This window comes from Triturus cristatus, chromosome 10 (assembly GCF_964204655.1).
Source record: "Triturus cristatus chromosome 10, aTriCri1.1, whole genome shotgun sequence".
Lineage (NCBI taxonomy): Eukaryota > Metazoa > Chordata > Amphibia > Caudata > Salamandridae > Triturus > Triturus cristatus.
This window is the reverse complement of record NC_140593.1, coordinates 644507579-644528995: the sequence shown is the minus strand read 5'-3', so window position 1 is coordinate 644528995 and position 21417 is coordinate 644507579. Positions and strand designations below refer to the sequence as shown.

The window sequence follows — 21417 nt, the reverse complement described above, 5'->3', positions numbered from 1 at the left end:
CAGAATTTTAATCAGCAGTTGCAAGTTTAAATGAATAGGAATAAATCACAACAGCAACAGATAATAACACAGGTTCAAATACATCAAGCCCCAGTGCCAAATGAAAATGTGAATGCTCAGGTACAAAGATACAGTACGAATTTGGGTTTTCATATAGGTGAGTCAGCTAATCATAATCAGAATGTGCAAATGGCTCCACAATACTGGTTGCAGTGCAAGGAGAGGGATTCAGATACATCTCGATTACAGCGCCTGAGGGGGAAGGAGGAATGCGTGCTTGGTGCATCTCTAAAGGTAGATCAGTGTGGTCCTTTTGTGAATGGAGAAGTCGAAGGCAATGTGATTACATTCCTTGTAGACACTGGTGCTACCCGTTCCACTGTGAGAACTGTGGAAATCCCTAACCTACCCCTCTCAGGAGATACTATCCAAGTCGTAGGTGTTTAAAATTAATTGATTAGAACTCCAGTGACAAAACCAATGAAGGTACAAATTGGAGCCTTTCGAGACTCACATGTTTTGTGGTGTTTGATACAAGTCCAGTTAACCTGTTAGGTAGGGACTTGCTGTGTAAGATGAATTGCACCATCTGGTGTACACCAGATGGAATGGCATTTCATACCCAGGATGAGGATGTGGTTTTCCAAACGATGATGGCGAGGCAAGGGACAGAAGTGAATGATTTGTATCCTTTATTTACAGCGAAGGATTTACCTGTTGAGCTGAGAGACACAGTGTTGACTGATGTGTGGGATTTTTCAGGGAAAGACATTGGACTAATGAAAAGAGTTGATCCTATTCAGATTTCAGTCAAACAAGGTGCAGAATTTACAAAAATGCCACAATACAAGATGGGCCCTGAGACCATTCCAGGAGTAAAACCTGTGATCGAATTGATGACTGAATAGGGCATTTTGAGAGAGATACTAGGGAGTCCATGTAATTTACCTATTATGGGGATTGAAAAACCAAGTGGTAAGTACAGAATAGTTCAGGATTTGAGGAAAATAATAAGATAATGCCAAACCCCGCAGTGATCCTTTACCAAATTCTATGTGACGCGGAGTAGTTCACTGTGATTGATTTATGTCAAGTATTTTTACCGATACACCTGCATCCGCATAGTCCATATTTGTTTGCATTCCGGTTCGGAGACTGAGTTTTGGCATGGTGCCGAGTTCCTCAAGGGTATACAGAGAGCCCCTCAATCTTCAATCACATTTTGAAGAGGTGCTTAGAGACATAGGTAATGCCTGAAGACTCAGTCTAGGTGCAATTTATCGATGATTTGCTGATTGCATCAAGGACTAGGGAAGCATGTGTGACAGTTACTATTGCTCTACTGAATCATTTGGCAGTAGGAGGGCATAAAGTGTCACCAGCAAAGCTGCAATTCTGTCAAAAAGAAGTTTTATATTTGGGACACAAAATTGAGAAAGGATTCAGGAAAGTATCACAAGATCGAATAACTTCAATCTTGCAAATGAATCCACCCAGAACACAGAAAGAAGTTCAAATGTTTTTGGGTATGGTTGGATACTGCAGACAATGGATCATTGGTTCATTGGTTGACAGCCAAGCCATTATAGAGATTGACACATAAAGATGTGATTGATCTAATCAAACTATATGAGGAAGGCATGAGGGCATTTATGGAGTTGCGAGACGGCCTTTGTCGAGCACCCGCATTGGGAATGCCAGATTTTAACAAGGATATTGCTTTGTTTTGCTGTGAAAGATACAGTTGTGCACTTTCAAGTCTAATGCAAATGCATGGAATAGCAGGTCGTCCAGTGGCATATTTTTCTGCAACACTACATTCAGTGGCTGCAGCGTTACCAGGATGTTTGAAAGCAGTAGCTGCTACTTGTGTGAGTTTGGAACAGTGAGATGATTGTGATGGGCAATCATTGAGAGTGTATGTGTCACATTCTGTAGTGATCTTGCTTACACAAACTCGAACACAGCACCTTACGAGCAGTCGATAGACAAAATAGAGAGTGTGATTTTGGGAGCTGAGAATGTGACTGTGACAAGATGCACAAAGTTGAATCCAGCACTTTGTTACCAAGTCCAAGTTTTGAGGAAGTGGTAGATGAAGCTGATCATGATTGTTTGGATGTGACTGAGCTATGTACAAAACCAAGGCCTGATATAAAAGATACACTGTTGTCTGAATCAGATTGCGTGATGTTTGTGGATGGATCATGCTTGAGGGATGATAGCGGTACCTTCGGTGTTTCACATGCAGTCTGTACAGTGACCAAGGTCCTTGAAGCTTCATGCTTAAAAGGAGTAAGTTCTGCCCAAATGTTGGAGCTGGTTGCATTGACCAGAGCATGCATCATTGGCACAAATTTCGGAATAACCATATTCACTGATAGTCAATATGGTTTTGGAGTTGTCCATGATTTTAGACAATTGTGGTTGCAACGTGGATTTTTAACATCATCAGGTTCACTGATTCGGAATTGAAATTATGTAAACGAATTATTGGTTGTGCTACAATTGCCAGCAGTGATTGAAACTGTAAAGTGTTCAGCATATAAATCTGGAAACAATTACATAACAAGTGGAAATCGTGATGAGGACCAAGTTGCTCGATTTTGTGCTCAAAATTCAATTTCAATTCACAAAAGTATGCAGAAATCTGATGAGAATTGTCATATGATGTTTTCTTCTGCGGAGACATGGGAAGAAATTAGGCAGCTGCAGGAAGAAGCTAGTGAGAAAGAAAAGGAAACTTGGATCAAGGCAGGTTGTTCACGTAGGGCTTAAGATGAAGTATGGGTCTATACTGATGGAAGACCGATAATGCCAGACAGCCTGTTGTCACAAATGGCTAGAATGTACCATGGTCTAACACATGTAGGGAGAGACGCAATAATTAGGTTATTTAAACAAACATGATACAGCCCTAAATTCAGGGTCACTGCAGAAAGTCTTTGCCAGAGGAGCATGACTTGTCAGCACCAGAATGCAAGGAGAAAGACTGTTGTTAGTTGGGGCCAAATTGGAGAAGCAGCTGGTTAATTTACCTAATTGCAGGCTGATTTTATAGGACTGCCTCCATGTAATGGAATAAAATATGTGTTGGTTTGTCTGTTCTCTCGATGGGTGGAAGCTTACCCAACGAGACAAAACTATAGCCTTACTGTTGCTAAATTGGTACTCGGATAGCTAATTCCACGGTTTGAATATCCAGTCTCTTTAGAAACTGATAAAGGTACACATTTTAATAATGAAATAATTTGGATCATTTGTGCAGCATTGCAAATTGAACAAAAGTTACATTGTGCATATCGACCAGAAGCCTTAGTTGCGGTTGAGCAAAATAATTGTACAATTTAGTCAAGACTTTCAAAAGTGTGTGCATCCACAGCATTAACATGGGCAGATGCTTCACCTCTAGTTCTGATGAGTTTGAAAAGTATCCCTGATAAACATACTGGATTATCACCCATGAAGTCATTATGGGCAGAGCAATGAGACAGCCATTATTTCCAACAAATCAACTGATGAATATAACTGATGATCTAGTGCTCGATTATTGCAAAGGATTGGCTGATGTGGTGCATTCTGTGTTTCATCAGGTTGGAGAAGTTGCAAACACAACACAGCAAGAACAAGAACATGACCTAAGCCAAGGAGAGTGGGTCTTGGTGAAGAAACATGTGAGAAAGTCATGTTTGGAACCACGTTGGCATTGGTGATATCAAGTGATACTGGTGACATCGACAGCAGTGAATTGTGGTGGCTTGCCAAACTGGATTCACACTAGTCACACAAGAAGAGTCCTAAGTCCACTTGAAAGAACAGAAATGAATGAAAGTGATCAAAGAGATCCAGAACAGACTGTGAGCCAAAGAGAGTCTGAACAGAATCGAGTAAAGTGGGTACCAGCTACTGGGTCTTGTGAGGCTGTTGTCAATGCCGATGCAGGAGATAGTTTGATTCAAGAGCAAGAGCAAACAAGAAAAGAAGAAAGAAAGGAATCAAACAAAAGAAGTTTTCAATCGAGTATTGAATCTGGTGATTCTGTGCAAGTTAAAAAAGGCAAGAAAAAGAGATATATGGCCTAAAGGAGTGAAAAGACTGAAATACACTCTGAATAAAAAAGTTCCAAATACAATAATTGAAGTATCGAGCTAAACAGAACAAAGTGACTTAGATGAAGATACAGTTCGGAGAACAAAGATAGCAAGAATTCCGAACAAGAAATACACAGCACCTGAATGGACATATGTGGTGGCTGAAGCAGTTGAACCTACAGATCATTGTAAGGAAAAGACAGTTTCCGGATCAAGCCACAGAAACTGTTATAAGCCACCCTAAATGGACTGTGTCGAAAATTAGGGTGCAGAAGACTCAAAAGCTGGTCTGAAAAGTACATAAAATGAAGCTGGAACTCAATTAAAGGATGCAGAGACATATATAAAAAAAGAGAGTGGAGAAGCAAAAAGGCTTAAGAAGTGTTTGGATACACTAAACACATTTTATCTCTAGTTTTTTTTATATTGTTAGTTAGTTTAGTTTTTTATTTTTCTTTACTTCTTAGAGAAAATGGCATGGGCAAGATTACAAGAGACTGGTTCAATCAATCAATCAATCAATACATTTGTAAAGCGCGCTACTCACCCATGGGGGTCTCAAGGCGCTGAAGGGGGAGGGGGGGTGCTGCTACTGCTCGAAAAGCCAGGTCTTGAGGTGTTTCCTGAAGGTGAGATGGTCCTGGGTCATTCGTAGGTGGGTGGGTAGGGAGTTCCACGTCTTGGCAGCCAGGTAAGAGAATGATCTTCCTCCGGTGGTGGTTCTGCGGATCCGTGGTACGCTGGCGAGGGCGAGGCTAGCGGAGTGGAGCTGGCGGATTGGAGTGTGGAACGTGAGGCGGCTGTTGAGGTATTCGGGGCCCGTGTTGTAGAGAGCTTTGTGTGCGTGGGTGAGGAGCCTGAACGTGATTCTTTTGCTGATGGGAAGCCAGTGCAGGTCTCTCAGGTGGGCAGATATGTGGCTGTGGCGAGGGATGTCGAGGATGAGTCGAACGGATGCGTTCTGTATGCGCCCGAGCCTTTTCTGAAGTTTGGTTGTGGTTCCTGCGTAAAGGGCGTTCCCGTAGTCCAGTCGGCTGGTGATGAGGGCCTGGGTGACCGTCTTTCTGGTTTCGGTAGGGATCCACCGGAAGATCTTTCGGAGGATGCGCAGGGTGTTGAAACATGAGGATGAGATGGCGTTGACTTGCTTGGTCATCATGAGGGAGGTGTCCAGGATGAATCCCAGGTTGCGTGCGTGGTTCGTGGGTGTAGGTGCGGTGCCCAACGCTGTGGGCCACCAGGAGTCGTCCCAGGCGGATGGGGATGGTTCGAGGATGAGGATCTCCGTCTTGTCTGAGTTCAGTTTGAGACGGCTGAGTTTCATCCATTCCGTGACGTTTTTCATTCCTTCCTGGAGGTTGGTTTGGCGGTGGCTGGGTCTTTGGTGAGGGAGAGTATCAGCTGGGTGTCGTCAGCATATGAAATGATGTTGAGGTTGTGTTTGCGTGCGATGGCGGCGAGGGGGCTCATGTAGATATTGAAGAGGGTTGTGCTGAGCGAGGAGCCTTGGGGTACGCCGCAGATGATCTCGGTGGCCGCTGAGCGGAAGGGAGGAAGGTGGACTCTCTGGGTTCTGTCGGAGAGGAATGAGGTGATCCAGTCCAGGGGATTACTGTGAATCCCTGCGTTGTGGAGGCGGATTGTTAGGGTACGATGGCAGACTGTATGAAAGGCGGCTGAGAGGTCTAGGAGGAGGAGAGCGGTTGTTTCTCCGTTGTCAAGCAGGGTCCTGATGTCGTCTGTGGCTGCGATGAGGGCGGTCTCGGTGCTGTGGTTGGCTCAAAATCCGGACTGGGATGAGTCGAGGGAGCCATTTGCCTCGAGGAATGCGGTCAGCTGTTTACTGACGGTCTTCTCGATGACTTTAGCGGGGAAGGGAAGAAGGGAGATGGGGTGGAAGTTTTTGAGGTCTTTGGGGTCTGCCATGGGTTTCTTCAGTATGGCGTTGATCTCAGCGTGCTTATAGCTTTCTGGGAAGGTGGCGGACGTGAGGGAGTTGTTTATGATGTTCCGGAGGTGGGGTGCGATGATGGTGTCGGCTTTGTTGAAGATGTGGTGGGGCCATGGGTCGGAAGGAGAGCCGGAGTGGATGGTGTTCATAACGTGGGTGGTGTCTTCAGTGCTGATGGGAGTCCAGCCGCTTAGGGTGGTTTTAGGGGGCGTTGGTTCTGTGGCTGGGGCGGGGTCTGAGCGCCAAAGCTGTTGTGTATGTCGGCGATCTTGCGGTGAAAGAACGTGGTGAGGGAGTTGCAAAGGTCTTGTGACGGTGTGATGCCGTTGCTGTTGGCGCTGGGGTTGGAGAGTTCTTTTATGAAGCTGAAGAGTTCCTTGCTGTTGTGTACGTTGTTGTCCAGCCGCTCTTTGAACGATGTCTTTTTGGTGGTGCGGATCAGCTGGTGGTGTTTGCGTGTGGCGTTCTTGAGGGCTGTCAGTTTTTCTGTCTTCTGTTCGTGGCGCCAGGTTTTCTCGAGGGTTTGGCATGATTTCTTCGATTCTTTGAGGTCGTCGGTGAACCATGTGGCTTTCCTGTTGCCGGGCTTGCCTGGAGGGTTCTTCAGTGGTGTAAGGGTTTCGGCGCAGTTGATGATCCACTGTGTGAGGTTGTGGGCTGAGTCGTTGGTGTCCGTGGTGTTGATAGGTGGGTTCTGGCTCAGTGATGTGGTTAGCTGGTCAGTGGTGACTTTGCTCCAGCATCTGCGGGGGATCTGTTGCGGGTGGTGGTGGGGTGTGGTCTTCCTGAAGGTAAAATGGATGCAGCTGTGGTCGGTGCAGTGAAGTCCGGTGGAGTGGCTGAAGGCAACAAGGCTGCTGGCAGAGAAGATGGGGTCAAGCGTGTGGCTGGCGTAGTGGGTGGGGGTGTTCACCAGTTGCTTGAGTCCGAGGTTGGCGAGGTTGTCTAGCAGGGTGGTGGTGTTGTTTTCGTTGTTGTTCTCCAGGTGGAAGTTCAGGTCCCTGACTGGTTATCAAAATCAAAGTTTTAAACGTAGATGTATGAACGCTTGCTTTATAAATGTTTTACTAATGATGTTTGTTTGGTTGAGACAAATAGTTTTGTGCCTTATTTTATGTATCCTACTAAGAATAATATTACTAATGAGTTGGTGAGTGAGAAAATAGGTGTGGAGAATCCTAAAGAAGATCCACAAACTAATATTAAGAGATTAACCAGTAATATTTTGCATCAGGATAATTCCATTAATGATTTCTCGTTGAATGTTTTTTCCAAATTGTTGAATGAGTATGTGGATATTATGGATGTAAGAGATTGTTATGTGTGCATGCAATTACCGTCGTCTGTGTCTGAGGGAGTGACCTATCATCACTTACCCTTAACGTATGGAATTTTGTGTAGTGTACTATCAAGTTTGTTCTATGAAAAAGAATGTTTGCAGTATTATTAATAAAATTATGATTTAGATTTTTCTGAAGTACCCATTAGAAAAACAATAGATACAGTGTATGCACATCGTAATAATTTGACCTGTAGTATGCATCAGGAAGAGATTGAATTTATAAATCTAGTGGAAGATAGTAGACAGAGTTTTAAAGAAAAAGCTGCTGAGCAAAAGTCCCATATACCTCCATCGGCTTTTAGAGAAGGAAATTACAAAAAGGGTGAGACCTATGCTGCAATGACTCTGGGTTGGCATCATAGGGGAAAGCTTTGCTTACTTAGACAGAAAACTGATTATAATGATATTTTCATTGGTTCTAGTTAATGTGACCATACTTTCCTGATTACAGGGGGTTGGGGAATAAAAGTTAGGACTGATCCTGTTTTTCCTGGGATATATTATGTGTTTGGTAAGAATGCCTATTATAGGTTGCCCGCACGTTTGTATGGGTATTGTTATATGGGAATTGTTTTTCCCAAGCTTTATCATATGGAGAAAAGTCATGGAACCAATGAAAAGAAGAGTGGACTAACTTGAAGTAAAAGGGGAATTAGTGCTGCGGAAATTGTGGGCGATATTTTTGGAGCATTGATACCTTCAGTTGGAGTAATTTTGAGTTTGTATAAAATTAAAAAATTGTCCACAGTGGTTGATCGTTTATCAACAGACACTGCTGGTGGGTTCTTAATGATTGATACTGAAATGGTGGCTATGAGATCTATGGTTCTACAAAATAGGCTTGCTCTCGACGTATTATTGGCAAAAGAGGGCAGAGTACCTAACATGTTGAAAATACAACAGTACTGTACATATATCCCTGACAAAACTAAGAACCTGGAGGTATATATTACTAATATTACACATTTATGGGTAGATTTAACTGAACTGAAGGTTGGTGTTGCGTGGGAGAAACTTGGTAAGGGTTTCTCTTTAGTGGGTAACTGGTTTTGGTAATAGCTTGCTAGGAAAAATACTAACACCAATAATTGCTATTGCCAAGGGATACTAACGCTGGTAATAATATATAAATGTTGTAAGTGCAAGAAACAAACATTAGAGACCAAAAAAATAGCAAGAAAGAGAAAGAGAGAAGAAATGGAGATGGAAGACAGAAGAGGAAATTACTGTGAACTAGTAAAAGAAATAGATGGGGTTATGTTGAAACAGAAGAAAACTACTGCTTTCTAGGCAGTGAAATCTGATGACAATCAGATTGTTCGGTTTTATAATGGCTCAAGTGTATTTTTGTTTCTTTTGTCTGATGATCTGTGATTCGAGCTGCATTGTGCCTGATGAGTATTCACATTTTCTTAAACATTAGATTAAAAGCAAGTTGATAAGTAACCAGAGTCTGTCATTATTATCATCATTGGTTATAGGGTATGAATTATTTTCTTTGTTTAGGTCCTCATAAGGTTAGAATTCTTTCTATCTTTGCCAATCCCTGACAACTCTACAAGATTCATCGGAGAGAGAGAGGACCACATAGATAATAGATATTGGTAGCATGTTTTAAACTCATGCAACGTGAAAGGGACTGCAAGGTGTTAAAATTGGTTGCTGATGGTAAAGTTTGGCAAAGCCCCTCTCCGCTGCATCAGTGCTAAAACAATGAATACAGGCAGGTATAAAATACATGACAGTAATAATGCGTACTTTTACGATAAAACCCTAACTAGATGTACCTAAGTGTATCTAGCATGTATGTAGGTGTAGAGCCAAGAATTTCCCTAAGATAAAGCCAACTTCATTAACTGATGTGAGAGACTGTGGGACCCCATCTTGGGGCCTGATTCCGATCTTGCTAGGGAAGCCCTCCATAAGAATCGGATCCGGCCGGCTTTCCTAGTGAATCGCGCTGTGCGAGTCCGACCGAGCGAGTATGATGCAGCCGTATGCTGATGGACTCGGTTTGCTGAAAACCCATTGAACTCTATGGAAGCCTGTATACTGACGTGTACACAGGCTCCCATAGTAAACAAGGGGTGGGTGAGGAAAAGAGTACACCCTCTGGCAGACACCCCATGTTGCCCACCACACTGTGCATGCTTGGATCAGTGGGACCCATGCGCACCTCCCGCTACGGATTCGGAGGACTCCTGGTGAAGGGGATCTGTTCTGGCCTCCCGAAGTTCGATTCCAACATCCATTTTGTCTCGCTGAGTCCGTGTCGATACGGCTGTCAGAATTGTGCATCGTACTCACTCGTACGGAAGCCGGGTCCATTGCGCTACACGATTCGGCTCCGGACGAGTCGTACGGACAGATTCGGGTCTGGAAACGATTCAGTCAGCATGGACAAGATTTTCGCATCGTACTTGGTCGTTCAGAATGGAGGACAATTCAGACGGAAACAGTGGCTCTGAATCAGATTTGGTCGTTCCGTATCCCGTCAGGAGCTCTTCCTACCGAGATCGGAATCGGGCCCTTGGTCTCTAGATGGACACCCCACGACGGATCTCAGACCACTGCGAGCTGGATTGTCTGCATACAGGAACCTCAGCACACTTTAGAACTGGTTAGCAGTGGTAAAGTGCACAGAGTCATAAGCCCACTAAGGAAATTCCGCAACAAATATGAGCAGAGTAGACAAAACGTTTGGGGGAGATCTGCCTAAGGCTGACCGGTCTTACAATTACTATTTCAAGATGGCTGAGGGCCAGTTTGAAACAGTAATAAAATGTGAAATATCCACAGGATGCTGCGCACAAAAAACTTGATTTATGAAGGTAATTTATGTGTAGTAAAATTATGAGTGTGGAGTCTCCACACTTGGGGTGGAATCTCTACACTACACAATCTCTGCAGCGGAGACGCAGCAGTCGTACCTTTACTACACATAAGCTGAATTTGTGAATCAGGCCAGTAAATTGTAAAGAACAGCCAGTAGCAGTGTGCAGCTGCTGGCCCTTGCTAAAAACAAAATTTTAAAAGCCAATTGAGCACGGGACAGGGGAGAGTGGCAGGAGATCAATGGGCAAGCAGGGAAAGAGAGTGACGGGGGGAGGGCAGTGATAAGCATTAGAGTCATGAGAAAAAATAGTCGATCAAGCACCGAAATGCAGAGACTCGATAAAAGGCAGAAGTATACAGAAACACTCAACAGATTGAGGCAAGATAGTCACTCATCTATGGGCAAATCTAGGAGGTTATCAACAGTGTATCAAGCCCATGGCTGTAAGAGGAATAACACTTAAATCCAGTAGTTTGAGTGGGTTGATCCAAAACCTACTCTAAGTATATTTTAGAGTAATAACTCTGTTGACAACAGCTAGTGGACTGTAGGCGTGACTTAAAAAACATAGTTTATCATAGTTTTAAAAAATAGGTAAGTGACTGGTGTTAAGGCATACGCTTTCTGGTGATGTCTTCAACTAGTGTTGAAAGGCACAAATGTCATATTTCCACATCAGTAAGAGTTGAAAGGGTCAATGGTGGGCAGTTTCTTTCTCATTTACGAGCTGCATAGATAACCTACTTCAAGGCCATTCTGGGCAGCCCCCACCCCTATGTATAATAAAAAAAACATAATCCCTGGTGCCTAATTGGCTTTTTGCCCCACCAGGGGGAAAATAAGGGGCTATTGCCCCTATCTGCCTCCCGGGGGGGGGTCAGAAAGACTGTGGCTATTTTCATTTGGGTGTGGGGGTACTGGCATGCCCATTCTGGGCATCCCCCACCCCTGAACTATGAAAATAACGAGTCCCTTGCTTACTAGTGGACTTTCTGACCCCCAGAGAGGGCAGAAAGACGGAATATTTATGGAAACATTGGGGGGGGGGGGTAGCAAACGCCCTCGACCAAGGGGCTGCTCCCCCTCCCTGGTGCCTAGTGGGGGATCCTTGCTTGGGGAGCGCCCTCCTGTAGTGATCCACAAGCAGGGATCCACTAGGAAGGGGTACAAATGGAAAGGGGAGATTCTTCACTTTCCAACGATACCTCTCCGGTCTGTCTTCGTGCTCAGGGCATCAGATAGCCCCACAAGCACATAGGCAATGAAACTGAAACAAGCCAATTGTCTCATTTCAGTTCCGGATTCAATGAAATGGCGTACCCTCGCCATGTGGGCTGATCTTCATTTCTCTGAAACAATCAGAACAGCCTCGGAGCTTGTGCCCGCACCAGAGTGATTTCCAGTGCCATGTTGTGGGACACGCGGAAGCCGTCTGACACAAATGAGCATTGTAGTGTCGGACAGCTTCCGCACGTCCGACACATGCAGATGGTTAATGCAAACACTGTTGGTGCAGGATTGTTCTTTTTTTGTTATAAAGCACATACATCCCAGTAGTTCCCATACATTTCAAACACAGACAAATGTTTTACTTCTCAAACACATTTTGTTTACTGCAGTGATGCTTATCTTACTTGCTGACAACTTTTACAACTTAACATTGGCTACAAGCGTGATTGCTGATTTGTATGTAAAACAGCATGCTAAACAGACATAACCTTTTACTCCTCTAGTTTAGCATAGCAGGACTGTTTGCATCCTGTAACAGCTCTACTGTTTTTTAAACAAAGAGGTGTGACTGCTTAACAGTTGTGGATTTCATGTCAGTGCAACTTTAGGCTCACCTGTGTATGCAGTATTCCTTTTAAATAACACATTTCATTTATTTTTAAAAGTAAACACTAACACTCACCATACGGATATTTCAAAACATTTACTGGATTGTTTTGTGCCCAAACAAACACAGCATTAACGTGAATACACCATTCCACTACACACCACATACATCCACTACACTCCAAAGCACATAAGTAAAACCATGTGCATTTACAATGCCAGTAGCTCTAACTCTCGCAAATGCGAGATCTATTGCATTGCAAGTGCTTGTTTCTTTTGCTCTCAGTAACTAAAAATATGCTTCAATAAATATATAAGTACACTCAGCCTTGACTAAACGTACTGTTCAGTCAGCTGTTTTGTGAAACTAGTGAGGCATAAAATCAGTCTTAGTAGCAAAGCTTGAACCGCAAGGAAGTACTCTCCTTCCAATGCCATGTTTCTTTTATTGGTATTCTCATTCCTATGTGATGTTTCTTTTATTAGTATTCTCATTCCTAATTGTGTTTCTTTTCTTACGTATTCTCATTCCTATGTGATGTTTCTTTTATTAGTATTCTTATTCCTAATGGTGTTACTTTTCTTACGTTTCTCATTCCTATGCTATGTTTCTTTTACTGCGTTCTCTCCCTCCTATGCGATGTTTCTTTTATTGTGTACTCTCCTTCCTATGCGATTTTTCTTTTATTGCAGAGTTCCCGAGCATATGATTAAAAGCATTGTTTGGCAAATACTCCAAGCTGTCAACTTCTGCCATAAGCACAAGGTAAGAACTGCTGTATTTACCTACCTGTGTTTAAGAGAAGGACAGTATCATATTAAACACGTGAATGCAGTGTCATTTAAAAATCGGTAATGTGTGCAGTGCAATTATAGTGTCCTTGCAGTAAATGACAGCATATCCGGTGCGGTAACAGGGCCACTAAACTACTGTGTAATTCATGTCGCTACAGTAATCAAGTGCACTTGCAGTGTAATTTAGTGTGATTTTAGTGTTGCTGCTGTGTAATTCATGTCACCTCAGTAATCAAATGCACGTGTAGTGCTGCTGCAGTAATGAGCAAACTGTGTGATCTAGTTAGTACTGGTGCAGTAATCATTGGTGTATGCAGTGCAATTACTGTACAGTTTCAGTTGAGAACAGTGTATGAGATGATATTGTACATGGGCAGTTTAATGTTGGTGTCACTGCAGTCATTAGACGCCTGATGCCTCACACACTATATAACATGTATATGGCTCTTTAATTATTCTGCCAAGGCAATAATCAGCAGTTAGTACAATGCAGCAAAATATTTGGCAACTAGTTTAGACTTTGACACCTGCATACATCGTCCTGATTGGAGTCCTTACTCCCAGAGTCGATTCTAGGGTTTGTGGGGGCCTGGGGAAAAAGGGAATGGGCAGTTTAGCGCAATATTAAGGCGTTATTTATATGGTATTTAGATAGTGATAATCAGCCCAAAGGCAGTGGAGCTGTTAGAAATGGGATTTCTGGTTGGCTAAGGCTTGCGCCAAAGCCAGGCAGAAACCACCACTCTAGTCAGGGCAAAGGAGTTACATGCTGACGATAACCCCTGCTCACCCCCTTGGTAGCTTGGCACAAGCAGTCAAGCTTATCCCTGAGGCAATGTGTAAAGCGTTTGCGCATGCACACAGCAACAACATACCAGGCACACCACAAAAGGAACTCCACACAAGGTTATATCAAAAATAGCCTTTGTGTTCTCATAACACATTAGAATAGTAATCACATAATATACATTGTGCCCTCTGGCACTAGGATAATATCTACAAGGGATTATATACATATGACAGGGCCACGTGGACCACTGTCAGAACCATCACTTAGTGAACATAGTAAATGTAGAACATATGATAAGCGTAGAACACAACAAACTACTGGAAAACACTGTACTCAGCATTATCCTGTAACTTAAACCATAGTATGCCCAGTATCACATTCGGCGCAAAATACATTATACGCCAACCTCATAAGCCTAAACACATTAGACCCTAACCTCCTAACCATAACTCACATTAGGGGCATAAACCACAGTAGAGGATAACCTCCCAAGCATAAACCACAATATGCAAAACCTCATCACATAAATCACAGTAGAGCCATAAATCATGGTGCGTAAAATATAGTACATGAATCACATTTCCTAGCACCACATAAATCACATTAGGGCCTGGCGCCCTACAAACCTCACAGTCCCCCTGCCCAACTGGCCTTCTCAAAGGGGCTCTGTTGGACCTGCGATGGGCAAGCCCAGCACAAAGGGGGGTAGCTTGGCTCGAGTGACAAGGCAGTAGAAGGCTGTTGTGTTAAGCCGGCTATGACCAAATAATAACTCCCTGCACACCACATAAAAAGAAGGACACCACACCACTGTTATAGAAAAATACGTTTCGTTTATGTAAAAGTTCTCTGGGTTGGAAGAAGTTCAATTAGTTAATCACATTCACCTTTCTTACATGGGTTTGATTAGCTGTGTACTGGTTGCGTAGGAATAAATGGTTGGACTCTAATAAATAAATATACTGGATAGATATCAGGATTCAATACATTTGGAATAAATATCAGCAATGACTGGAATAAATATCAGCAAAACATCACAGTTGCATAGCAAGTTAGATACCGATCGTTTCACATAAATATCTCAGGGTCATACTGGTATCGCTGCCGCCAATTAATCACTTTCAGGGTAAACACATTTAGATTGCCATTTAATGCGGAATGCGCGCTCTTACAGTTTTTGAAGTGTTCACGGGTTTGGGCTCTCTGGGCACAAGATACTCGTGATAATCCTTTAGTTGCACTTAAGCATATTGCGCGTGTATCTGGAAGATAAAGACATACAATGACTACGGCAATTACACTCCGCGGCCAGCCGGTTTAATACTACTGCGGCCGGAGGAGTCTGTGCGCTTCTGTCAACGCAGGCGGGGTCTCCGAAGGCGGCTTCAGTTCACGAGTCCTCAGACCGTTGAACGGGCTGCCGGAGGGGTCAAACTACCTGCGCGCACAGTTCAAAATTGGAGCCGCACCTCAGTCCCGGAACAATGCGGCAACTTCAGGGGAAGAGACGGTCCCACCTCACTTTAGCTGCGCCGGTAAGCGCTCCAGTCAGTATGGCCCTTCTCCCAAGGGCGAAGGGGGGTTCCAGGTGCTCCGCGATCCTCCCTCCGATCTCACTCACGGGGGGGCTCCCGCCCACAACAACAGTCCCCAAGTCACTCGGGCAGGGCAGAGACGGTACTCTCGCCCAAATGAAGGCCAGCCTTTCCCCGCCCCAGCGCAGCACCTCACCTTCTGTCCACGATCAGCGCTTCGACGGCGGTGGGTTCGGAGACGTCCGAACGCCCGCCAGGAGGCACTTAAGTTGAAGGGGCCCTGTCAAGGGTCGCAGTCGCGATCTCACCACTGGGGGAGGCGGGGAGGCTCTAACTATGGCCAAAGTCTCTGAGGGGCAATTGGGCACTCGCTGGCCAGGCGCTGAAGGCGAGAGGTCACTGCTCGCGCTTCTGACTGGAACGCCAGTCAGGGTCCACGCCAACAACCTCGGCTGTACTTCTGCCTGCGCTATCAGCTGCCTCAGGGGGGGGGAACAGGGCAGGTGTCAATCTGGTGTCAAGTCCTCTTCTGTGTTTCTTCTCTTCTCCACTTTTTCTCTCATCATGGCCGCCAGGGACTGGGCCTTTTATAGCCAGTGCCCTGGGGTGCCAGCACGAGCCAGAAGGTTCTAGAACCTTCCCTGGCTGTGTCAATGACATGGCCCTTCCAAGGTGTCTTTTTGGTCATTAGGAGCCACCATACTGGGCTTCCTAAGGCAGCCATTTTGTGTACTTGTAACTTCTGAGGGGATTCCTGTCAGGTTTGCAGGTTACACAAAGTGCGCCAAAACCTCCAAAGGGTCAGAGGTCAGAAGGACTCCAATGGGAGTCACTCTCATAGGGGACAATGATGTCCACCATTTTAGGGTTGACAACCTCAGTGTGTAATGCCACCGGTTCCGTCAGGCGCCTTGTACATAGGTGCCAGGAACTTGGTGAGCAACTGAGCGTCAAGGAGCATCTAACCCCATGGGACAACACACAAAAAGGTCCTGGTAGACAAATAAAAAGCGACAAATTTTAGGAGGCACGGGGGAACAAAATAAATCATGGTGTGAGGGGACTCTCAGAAGCAGACAGGTCTAACAGGCTCAAATGCCCTATGTCCAAAATGTCAGGGCTGCTGCCAAGGCAGCGGAATCCAAAGTGCGCCATTGTGCTGGGGCAGAGGAGTGTACCTCACTCCTATTCTCATAACTCATGCCCCCAAAGAACTAACAGCCTAAACGTTGCAGCTGACGCTAATTGCCGTGCAGCTGTAAAGAATTGTAGTCCTGGGCCCTCACCGTGCCCTTGGAACAAATGTGCAAAAGTGTTGCAGCTGCCCGCGCCCACTGGGCTTTTCTAAATCCAACTGCCCCCAAAACATTGCAGCTGCCCTCGAGCAAGTGGGGCAGCTGTATGAATCGCCAAATCTGGAGGGCACGGACCCTCATGGGCCCTCTAAAAACAAATGTTGCCCCATTGTTGCAGCTGCCTGCGCTCTCGCATGACAGCTGGGATCAGCCATGTAACCACGGGCACCACTGTGCCTCTTGACCCCCATAGGGGCCCTACGAACAGATTATGCCAACGTTGGAGCGGCCCGCTGCCAGACGGGGCCGCTCAGAATCCACCAGCACCGGTGCTGTGCGTCGACGGCACCACCACAATGGAGAAGCCCCCCATTCACCGGTTCTCGGTGTGACTCTGGGCTCCTCTCTGACTGCGGGACTCGGCTCTTCACCCGGGCCCCCTCCTGGGACCCGGGACTTCTCTTCACGCTGGCCGCAGCTTCCTACTGACTGACACCATGGGGTTCTGTGGTAGATTGCTGGTGCGGGGTGGGCTACCGCCTGCCGTCTATTTCACGCGGGGCTCACGGGAGCCCCGCTTAGGCCTTTCGTCATTTCTGGACTCCGGCCCCGCCCACAGTCAGGCTCAGCAGCCTGGCTTCCGGGTTGGGCCGAGTCCGTCAGTGCGGCATCCCTACGGGGTAGGCTCCCGTCTACACAAACAATGTGGGGTGGGCACCCGCTCTCCAAAAATAAAATCGCCAGTGTGGGGTGCGCACCGGTGATTTCCCCAGCTCGGGGAACTCCTCACGCCGGGGTTCCTCCAGGAAATGGCACACAGCACAGCGCTGCAGGCAACCATGCGAGGGGGGCTCCCGCTTCAAATAAGCAGCGTAGGGGGAATCCCACACGCCGGGATCCCTCACAGCCTCACGCTGCAGGTGAACCAGCTCCTCCCTCCTGGCAAATATGATACAGCGGTCACAAGGCCCTAGATGCAGAAATGGTCCTGCAGTCAAAAAGCATGAGTCCAGACAAGAGTTTCTCCAGGTCCATGGGGCACAGCTGGGCCCAGGGAGGCCAGCACACAGGGCCCTCCAGCAGGGAGGTAAGCCCCCATGGCGGTAGCTCCTGGGCCCCAGCAGCAGCAAGCCCCCAGCAAGTCAGGAACAGCACACCAGAACATCTTCATGGGGTCACAGCCCCTATACTTATACCACCTCCCTCCTTTGTCTGCAGTGCAGGGCTTAGGGAACCAGATGCAACTGGTTTAGGGGGGATTTGGAGCACTTTGTTTTGCAAGCTCCTCTTCCCCTTTGTCAAGGGGGGGGCTAGGTGATCAGACACACCACAGGAGGTGGAGCCAGCATTGTACAGGGCAGACACACTCCTATTCAGAGTCAGGGGATTACTCCTCCCACTACTCCCAGCACAGATGTCCTATTCAGCCCAGTGCTGACTCACCCTGCCCCCCTGGAGCCACACACACCTCCCAGCCCCTGTCACTCACAAGCCAGACATGCAATTCACATGAGGCAGGCAGTCACATAGCACACAGAAATGCCAACTTCTAAAAGTGGCATTTCTCCAACAGTCATAATAAATCTGTGCACACTATTGCACAGCATTTATTCCCACAATTTCATACATACCAAACTGGACCACTCTGCTCCTCCCATACCATGAATTACCACTGACACACACTGATCAGGGAATCCCCAATGCATTCCTATGGGAGGGCAGGCTAATATCACTAATGGACATAGAGAGCTTACGCACTTTACACTGGACCACAGTGCTAAAGTGCCCAGAGGCCTAAAATCACCAACACCAGGTTCCAGAAAAAGGCTAGGAGAATGCAAAAAGTTTAGGGGTGAACCTGCCAAAAGGGCCAAGTCCAACAGGAGCGATTTACATGATCTGAGCCGAAGAGACAGTCAATGTGTGACTGCATCATGATACAGTTTTCTTTAAAAAGTTGAGCATTTAACTATTTCCTAAGTTCGAGCAGGTAGAACTACTGGAGATAGAAAACTTATCATCCAAGAAGGCAGGGGCACTAGCCATGATGGTTTCCCACATATCCACTGCAAGATAAGGTCTGTGGCACAGAAGAATCCTGAGCACGAAAGACATGAATGAAAACAAAACAGTTGAAAATAGCTTGACTTCTATTGACCCCTTCCATGCCCATGACGGAACGGTTCCGTCATGAGCATCGGTTGCGCTGTGCTCATGACGGAACCGTTCCGTCATGGCCCCGCCCGCGCTCGAACCCTTCAGCACCGCGGGGGAATTCCCGCCGCGCTGAAGGGGTTAAAGGCATCACTCAAGTCACTGTAAAATACCCGAATCTACGAGAATGCAATGATAGATAAGCTAAAATGGCATCACGCCTACTGCAGCCTTTAAAAGTTCTGATACTAATTATTAGTATACGCATAGGCGGTCTCTGAGAGCATTTCATTTGTAAATTAGAACAGTGGCAATCCAGTTAACAGTTTTGTGATATCTCCTTTCACCTGCATATAATGATTTTGCCTAATTTTGTAGCACGCAAAGAAAGCACATATCCAAATGCAATTAAATGATGCTGCGATTCTGGCTCCACACGGGCCTGTTTCCTTGGGTTGCCCAGTGTATGGCTGAAAGGTAGAGGGGAGGGAGACTAGATCTCTAGAGTTTCCATGTAGTCAGTAATCCACCAGCATGGCCGGTATTTTTATTGCTAAATCTTTGAAACAAAACAGAATAGAATCTATCAACGTCGCTATCTCCTATAAATTTTAAATCAGCAAAGCCAGGAAAACCTACTTCTCTGATTAGGTTTGACCCTGTTGAAACAATTTGTCCATGTTTTATTAGAATAGCAATGTCCATCAGTTTCCTCAGCTACCTTACAACACTCCAAACAACTATGTAATAATCTTGCTCAATATTTCTACAATAAGAGTGAACTAGTACTTGACAACATCCAGGCAGAACAAATTCCTACACATAATAATCTTACTGCGACAAATTACAACTATCCAAACTGTGATTACTTTAAAGTCTTTCATAACGATTGATGGGGCGATCTTGATGCTACCGTTACAAGTTGTCATCCAACCAGTTTATGGCAAAACACACAAGATGATGGACGGAATGTTGCACATTGGCAAAACATTCACCCCCAGTTACAGATCTGGGTTTAATCCATCGTTATTTTGCTCACCACGCCACCCCAGTTCAGACATGGCCATATGCAAATCAGTCTTGACCCTGTGCCTCATGGGAACAGTCCAGCCCGAACTGCCAAGCCATGTCCTCCCTGGACCAGAATCAAGCATCCTAGGACCGGTTTCGGGGTTTCACCCCTCTTCAGCCAAGATAGCTTGACTCCAGTGGCGTAGTGAGTACGGGACCCACGTCTGGGCATACCCTTCCCACATAGGGCGAACAGCAAAACACACAAGATGATGGACGGAATGTTGCACATTGGCAAAACATTCACCCCCAGTCACAGATCTGGGTTTAATCCATCGTTATTTTGCTCACCACACCACCCCAGTTCAGACATGGCCATTTGCAAATCAGTCTTGACCCTGTGCCTCATGGGAACAGTCCAGCCCGAACTGCCAAGCCATGTCCTCCATGGACCGGAATCAAGCATCCTAGGACCGGTTTCGGGGTTTCACCCCTCTTCAGCCAGGATAGCTTGACTCCAGTGGCGTAGTGAGCGCGTGACACACGTCTGGGCATACCCTTCCCACAAGGGCGAACAGCAAAACACACAAGATGATGGACGGAATGTTGCACATTGGCAAAACATTCACCTACCAGTTTATGCCCGGCTAAATTCATGAAACTTCTTTCCCTTTTGTCAAGAAAATGTAGGGCCCCTTCACTGGGCCTCACAGTGCTGAACCAAGACTGCAAGTTCCAAGGGAGGAGCCCTTCCCTGGGGTTTGCAAAGATGGTTCCGTGATGCAAGGCCAGGATATGGCCCTCCCTCGAGTCTTGCAGCGCTTAACCATGTCTGTGAGGCCCAAGAAAGGTAAGACCCTCCCCTGAGGCTCACATCAGTAGTCCAGCCGTACTTCTAAAATTGAAGTTCAGGTACCACCAACACCCACTCTGTTCTGTACATTCAGCCCACTTCCTAGTACAAAAGCCAACTTTCCATTATCACTTCTCAGGATCCAAACACATTTGTGGTTTCACCAAGAAGATTTTTATATGGGTATTGCCAAAAAAAAGAAAATAACTCAATCAGTTCAAGTGTCCTAAATGAGGTGACTTAAATCTTTAACAGATAAAGCATGTGTGCTTTAAAGAAAGATCTTCTATGTCCGCAATTGACCAATGGGTAAACTTTATATGCAAACTAGTCAAACCCAATGGCCCGTCAATTGAAACTACCTATAAACATGAAACGCGATTGGAAAAAAGACAAATAAAAATCAACCTAACTTATACAGTACGGAAAATGAAATGCACTCGAAACAACCTCAGGAAACAGTTAATTACATTTCCAAATAATAAAGAAATAATGACTAGTATAAAAATATTAAATTACAATCTTAGGAAATTAATTTGGAATGAAAAAACCAAAGCCAATCATGACCTTTGGACAAAAATATTTTATGCTAGTAATCAAGGAAACTTAAGGGATTTTTTGAAAATGATAAATAGTCTAGTAAGACCAGACAAAACGGTTGTGGCATCCGTGTTAACTGAGACCGAATGGGTAAACTTTTTAGTAAATCATCTAAATACTGACCGGAAACCATACAATAGTGAATGGACGGAATTTCTCATTCCAGATTTGGTAAATGAAATTGAAATAACACAAGAACAAGTGTCTAAGTTAATAAAAAAGCAAAAAGATGGGGCACCAGGCCCGAATGGTATCCCATTTGCACTCTATAAGGAGGAACCAGCCCTATGGGCCGAATATTTAACCAAGGTTTTTAAGGAAGTGTTTA

The 21417-nt window shown here is 45.5% G+C and overlaps 1 protein-coding gene across 1 annotated transcript in view; it reads left to right on the top strand.

Annotated features, from left to right (window-relative positions):
* Nucleotides 1–21417, top strand: part of LOC146789841 (cyclin-dependent kinase-like 4) — a 516383-nt gene that overhangs the window by 232653 nt on the left and 262313 nt on the right. Inside the window, exon 4 of the mRNA XM_085632203.1 lies at nt 12750–12822. Coding sequence (XP_085488329.1) covers nt 12750–12822 — 73 coding nt within the window. The remainder of the gene's footprint in view (nt 1–12749; nt 12823–21417) is intronic.